Genomic DNA, 6,139 nt, shown 5'->3' with positions numbered 1-6,139 from the left:
AAAATAATTTAAAAGTGTTTCGTCAATTTTTTCAAACGGACACTTTTTGGATGGCACAAATCCGAAAAAAGCAAGATCAAAGCTGGAGAGAAGAGAATAAAAAAGTGTCGCTATGAAATAAGCGCATTCGTTCATAAACTAACGAGACCCATCCCTCAGATTATTTATCACTCAAACGATCAATCTCCCCATCTTGAAATCTTAAACAAGCACCCATTTTTCTACTCAAGCAATCCACATTTCCGACGACCACAAATCCACATCAAAGTCGTAGAGAACACGATGACATTCTTGGCCAGACAGACAACAACTCTACAATTGAGTTGTCGCCCATTCGTCAAGCTAAGTACAAGGGCGTGGTTAATCCTTGTCGGCCATGAAGAAGAAACACATTTTACTCAGATGAATCACCCATCAGGAGTCCAATGGTTTGGCGTGATGGAGGTCTCCAATTAGAAAATGTCTTCATTCGATCTTCTCAGAGTCCGCAAAGCAGCACGTATTCTTCAGTAGCTAATGACGGCTCATGCCAAACTGGAGGTGGGAATTTAAATTCAAACATTTTGAAGGGGGGGGGCCTTTCTTCCTCCTCTTCTCACGACCTACCGCCGAATTTGCACCATCACGAATGGGTGGAAATCCACGAGGCGCAAAAACTCGTTTTTGGCAACTCAGGAAAGGGGCATTTTTCGGGCGGGACCTCCAGGCTAATCATATATTAGACACGACTATCTACTTTCTCGCCATGATTCGCCTCTCAATGTCTTGATATCAATCGTTTTATGTTGGGCCTTATTTCGTCAGGATTGGATCGTGTCCAAAGGTGGGCATTGTTGGTATTATCCTTAAGCGATAATTTCCTCTTGGACGAACACATGATTAATTTTGTTCTGTTTACTGCTCAGACCATAATGGATGTTCTAATACGTAAATCATGAATAGCGATTTTGTCTCATTTCAATGACTTTTTCAATAAGAATTCGCCCTAGGCAAATCAAACTGGTGAAGAAAATTAGAATGGAGGGATTTTAAAACTTGATTACACTCTAAGTGAATTTTGTGTCCAAGTCACAAGTTTAATGAGTTACGCACAGTGCTCCTTCCTAAGCTACAAGAAATATGGTTAACGTTCCGCACTTCAGAGGGCGCTTGGTCAGTTAGCATCTACCAAATATAGGGCCGATTGGGTCGATTCCACTTTACTGAATAGTGATGCGTTTGAGTTGCTTTTGGCTAATTGTATCAATACTGTATGTGGGTGCACTTAGTGACATAACATAATGTTTGGAAAAAAATGAGTTCAAGACATGTCAAGAGTAGTTAATTAACAATCTACAGTGCTTCCTCCTCATTTCATTTAGGCCTACCTGATGTTGGAAATAAGGGCCACTATAAATGTGTGTTTCAGATTCACAAGAATAAAAACTGGCAATTATTGGTACTTAGATAGATAGATTTCTTTCAGAAACACTTTGATCATGGTTGGATAATGTCGACATCTAATGTTTGAGTTAACATCTTGATATATCAACAGTTCTATGAGCATTTAATTCCTCAGGTTCTGGGTAAGCAAAAGTTTGTTTTCACCAGGATCTGGGCAAGTTAAGGAAGACATAGATAGTCAATAATGTTACCAAGGCCAAGCTGCAACACATTACCGTGAGTTGGAAGAAATATGAAATGAAATTGAAAGGCTTGTAGGAAATCATATAGGTTCGACTTTATAGGAAAAACTACTTTGGTTCTACCAAACAAGCCATGAGGCTTCGAATCAACAATTTCATGAACTATGCCCACTTGTGATTTCATATTCCAGTGTTGATGGACGAGTTCGAAGCCCTTTGATGGACATCGATCCCACCCACAATTCTCGTCGAAGCAGCATCTCATCTGTCACGCCGTCAACCCATCGGAAGCCCGTGAAACCCATCAAACCCAGTGCGGCTCCCCCATCCTCCCACACTGCGGATCGCAACGGCGGCTACATGAAATCCACCAAGAGTAGCTCCAACCGGGTGTCTCAAAAGCGGCGAGCACTCGTGCCCAAAGCCATGAACGCCTCCATGGAGATCTGGGAAATCCAGCGGGAGCTCAAACGCGGCGAAATGGTCCAGGTGAGTCGGTCGAAAACGGCTTTTGTTCAGAGTTTCATGTTTCAAATTGACCATGACATTCCTATGATTTACCACACTTGTCAAATATGGATAGGAGAGGCATGAAAAAAGGGTAATTTAGCGATCACCCCAGGCGTTTATTCTGTTGTTTCTTGGAGAGGTTGGTTGCACAGCCCCCAAAATGCGGCTAGGTCTCGTTGGGTCGTCGAAAAGTAAATTGCTCATGCTTTTTGAGGGGGGGGGGCAATTTTTTTATGCACAAATGAGTTGGTCACGAATGCGGAACCGCGATGGATGGTTTTGGAGAGGGGTTCAGAAGAGGGCGAAAAACGCCATCAAAATAGGCCGTTTTGGGATTCGTCATGAAAAGCATTTAAAGCTCGTTTGTGAGCCGGGGAGAAGATGTTTTGCTTACGCTCAATGTCCAAAATATCCAAAAGCGAGCACAGTTATCTTTGGGCGATTAACATGATGGACCTCACACTTGATTCCACCGATAATTCGGCTGGAGCTCGGAAAATGGCCAGATTTGTTTTGAATGCTGGACTAAAACTCATTATGGAGTGCTGCGATGATGACATAACTTGTAATTGGTGAATGCGAATTCAGTCTCAAAACATGTGTCTTAGAACCTTTGCCCACCTGCATCTTAGTTTCGAGTAGATCTGGTTTCGTACGTTTTATTTTGTAATCATTCCTCATTTATTCTCGGTTGTATTCTCAGGACCTATGTTTGTGTGTATCTTTGCGCGAACAATCAGGGCAATCACGAAAAGAGCCTTTTAGGTCCCGCTTGTCTGCCTCCTTTTCATACCCGTTCGTAATTAGAGCCCCATCGTCATTAGAGAATGTGTTAAGTGAGTTTTTTGGGGCCTGAGAAGCAGAGGAATAAGAGTAAGACGAAGGTGGAGTAATAATGGCTTGGTACATACTGTATGCTACATACATACATAGAATATACGTACCTACATGGATTGGCTTCGTTCTCCGCAAACATATTAGTACACGACAACACTCAACAAAAAAAATCAGGTTCCTCAAACATGTTAAAGAGGATCTCGTGATTCCAGGTCCTTAGCTGGGAAATGGAATCGCTTAAAAAGAGCTTCGGGTTCGTTACACACTTGGGCCTGCTTTGACATTTTCAGCAGCACCTACTTTTTGCCAACGTGAATTTCATTTTCCTCAACGAATAGACTGACGTCATAAAACTCTTTTGAGGCCAATTGGCAAACGCCCCGACCAAAACTGATCCAAAATTCTGCCATGTGCTGCACCTCACTTGTAAAGGTCTGCGTTGATAAGAAAAGTGACGATAAACGCCTTATGATGTCAGGATTAAAAGAGCCAAAATCATCAAATAAAACATGAAAATGATCAATAGTGCCTGGAATTTAATATAACGCAGATCGTGGTGGCAAATGAGAACCCTAAAACATAATACCCATCAAATATGACATTGTCCGTGTAAAACCCCATTTCATGGTTCTTGACAAATGGCCTCGTTGCAAATTTGTTGGTCGGGTTTTTTTTTTTGTTACGGGAGTGCGTGTTCAAACGGAAGAGAACCTAGTAGGTAGTTGTGTGTTCTATAATGCGTATCATTGACACGGATGCTGTAATAATAAAGAGGTGATGGGTACGAGACTACATACCCTTTTATCAGTAGACCTTGATCTATCGCGCCAAGCCAGCATCACGTGAATACCACATGGCTCAATTCCACTTCACACTGCTTTTATATTTCAATTTTACGACTCTCTTTTTCCCCCTCAACGCCCAAACAAACGACGAAATATCCAATTTCAGGGGTCCAGAGCTCATAACTACCTAGGTCAGAGGGATGATGCTTGCCACTTGTGGTACTTGATAAATAACAGAACAATGGACCGACCGAGCCCGATCTTTGCTTCTCCCCCCCCTGATAAACTGTTTTTATTCGGAGCCTCAATTCCTGGCAATTTTACCTTGCTCTTTAGAATATGCCGCGTCACTGGCGAACATTGTGGTATCCAATGCGTGTGAGTGTGTGTGAACTAATCATGGTCAACATTCCATAGCATCAACAACAATAACACATTTGGGGCCAATGGAAATGTCAAAGACCCCCTCAGCCCTGATTTCATCGACGCTATTCAACTTGAACATAGTTGACCACATGCACGGGACAAGGATAGATTTGTCCTCATGCTGAGGGGTCTTGTCAAACTCGACTTTTTGCTCATACATGAGTACAAACGTAGGAGTCAGCTATCAGTTAGCATTTCCGTTCCTTTAGTAAGATATGTGTTTCACAGCCATTTTTGGTTTTGACAAGTCTGATGAGGTTGCATGACAAATGATTGGAACTGTTCCGACAAAATTTGAACTTTCATTTCCTTTTATGTGAATAGCTGAATAACTGGTAAGGTTCTTTTTAGATCACACACACACACATACGCACTTGATTAAGCTCTTTTTGATGAAGTGGTCATTGATCGATGAATAACTTCCTTTTATACGCATTAGGCATCCGCCAAAAATCTCCTTAACCTTCACAATTGCCTCAGAGCACAACATGACACGATGCTACAAGGTATAAGCAACTTCCTTTTAAACAAGTTTCATCCCGAAATGTCATCCTCAAACCAATAATTCTGACCAAGGAGCCTCATGAAGACAAACCAGTACGATTTATGCACTGCCCAAGAATTTGTCATCGATTTATCACATGGCCAATACTTAAAATTGAACGTTTAGGCATGTGGCATCTCCGTTCTGAAATTGGTAAAGGAATTGATGCACGTAGAAAAGAGAGGAAAAATCGATCAAAATATCCTTGGCTACAGATGAGGGATGAAATGGTAAGATCAATAAAGGACATCTGGACTGGATGGACTTGATGTTCGAGATTGAACAAGTCATCTTTCCAATAAATTTAGATTCTACTAGGGTAAATCCGCAGCGTTGATAATGATTATTGAGAAGCAAAAAATGCAGAGCAACGCGGTTGGCGAACTTTGTTTCCGCGAAAAAAGTCATGGACAGAAATGTTTCAATTCCGTTGGTTCGGGCTCAATATCAAGCATGAAATCATGGCAAACGCCATTTCCTTGAAACGTTTGATGGTCATTCCAAGAAACTCTCATACTTAGATCTAAATTCGATTGGGAATGAGAAAAATGCAACCGCATTTCAATCATTTCGGCTACGCTGACAGGATCATTAATAGCTCTATTTTGAGTCGTTGTTTAAGGACATTTCTACGTGAAATGTCTTGACAGTCAGCTGGACAAAGTCAAAGACACCACTGACCTTTATTGATTCTCGGGATTGAAGGTTAAACTTTAGATATTTTGAACAACCAGGGACGGTCATTATTGGCCTCTCTCTTCATACATACGAGTATGTACATGTTGGGTTGTCAAAGGGGTGTTTTTTAAAACTCAAGTGACTTCCTAAGGCATGCAACCAAGACACCAAGGCAAAATGTACAAATGTCTCTATCGTGTTGTTTCTAGTGTGGATACAAAAGACTCCCTCTGGATTAGATGGTGGTTGGAAATTGTTGTTAATCCCATGAGGACCCAAATCTATTTCTACTCGTACCATAATAGGTCAGCCAAAAGCGGGTGCTTAACTTCAATCGCATAATCATCCAATCAATATATCGATTTTTCGCCATTTGATTTGACCTAAATTACGTCCAAGCCATAGTCAGAGGTTTGACAATGAGTTAATGATTTTGCTTGGAGCTCTAGGAAGAGCAATGACACTTAAGAATTAATTCCATTTCGACCAGCCCGCTTAGTAAGTAAGTGCATTGAGGTTTGATTTGGACGTAGAGACATTTCGGAAATTGATTTTAGAAACAAGCTTTGAAAATTGAGCCTAAGCAACCTAAAACAAATTTATTGTCTTGTTACACTAGTTACTAGTTTAACATAATAATCAACCAAAAAAAAAATCATTATTACTTGTGAGTGGGGGGGAGTAAACACTTCTTTCTTTAGAGCTCTAGTTTTATTGTTTATTGAAGTGTTTTG

At 41.1% G+C, this 6,139-nt stretch overlaps 1 protein-coding gene across 1 annotated transcript in view; it reads left to right on the top strand.

Moving 5' to 3' along the window:
* The window catches only part of LOC131882756 (uncharacterized), a 20,871-nt gene that overhangs the window by 11,184 nt on the left and 3,548 nt on the right, over positions 1-6,139 (top strand). Inside the window, exon 5 of the mRNA XM_059230007.1 lies at positions 1,817-2,114. Within this exon, the coding sequence (XP_059085990.1) occupies positions 1,817-2,114 (298 nt within the window). The remainder of the gene's footprint in view (positions 1-1,816; positions 2,115-6,139) is intronic.

The sequence above is a fragment of the Tigriopus californicus genome, chromosome 6 (genome assembly GCF_007210705.1).
Source record: "Tigriopus californicus strain San Diego chromosome 6, Tcal_SD_v2.1, whole genome shotgun sequence".
Taxonomy (NCBI): domain Eukaryota; kingdom Metazoa; phylum Arthropoda; class Copepoda; order Harpacticoida; family Harpacticidae; genus Tigriopus; species Tigriopus californicus.
The sequence above is the reverse complement of the archived record's forward strand: the minus strand, read 5'-3'. Positions and strand labels throughout refer to the sequence as shown.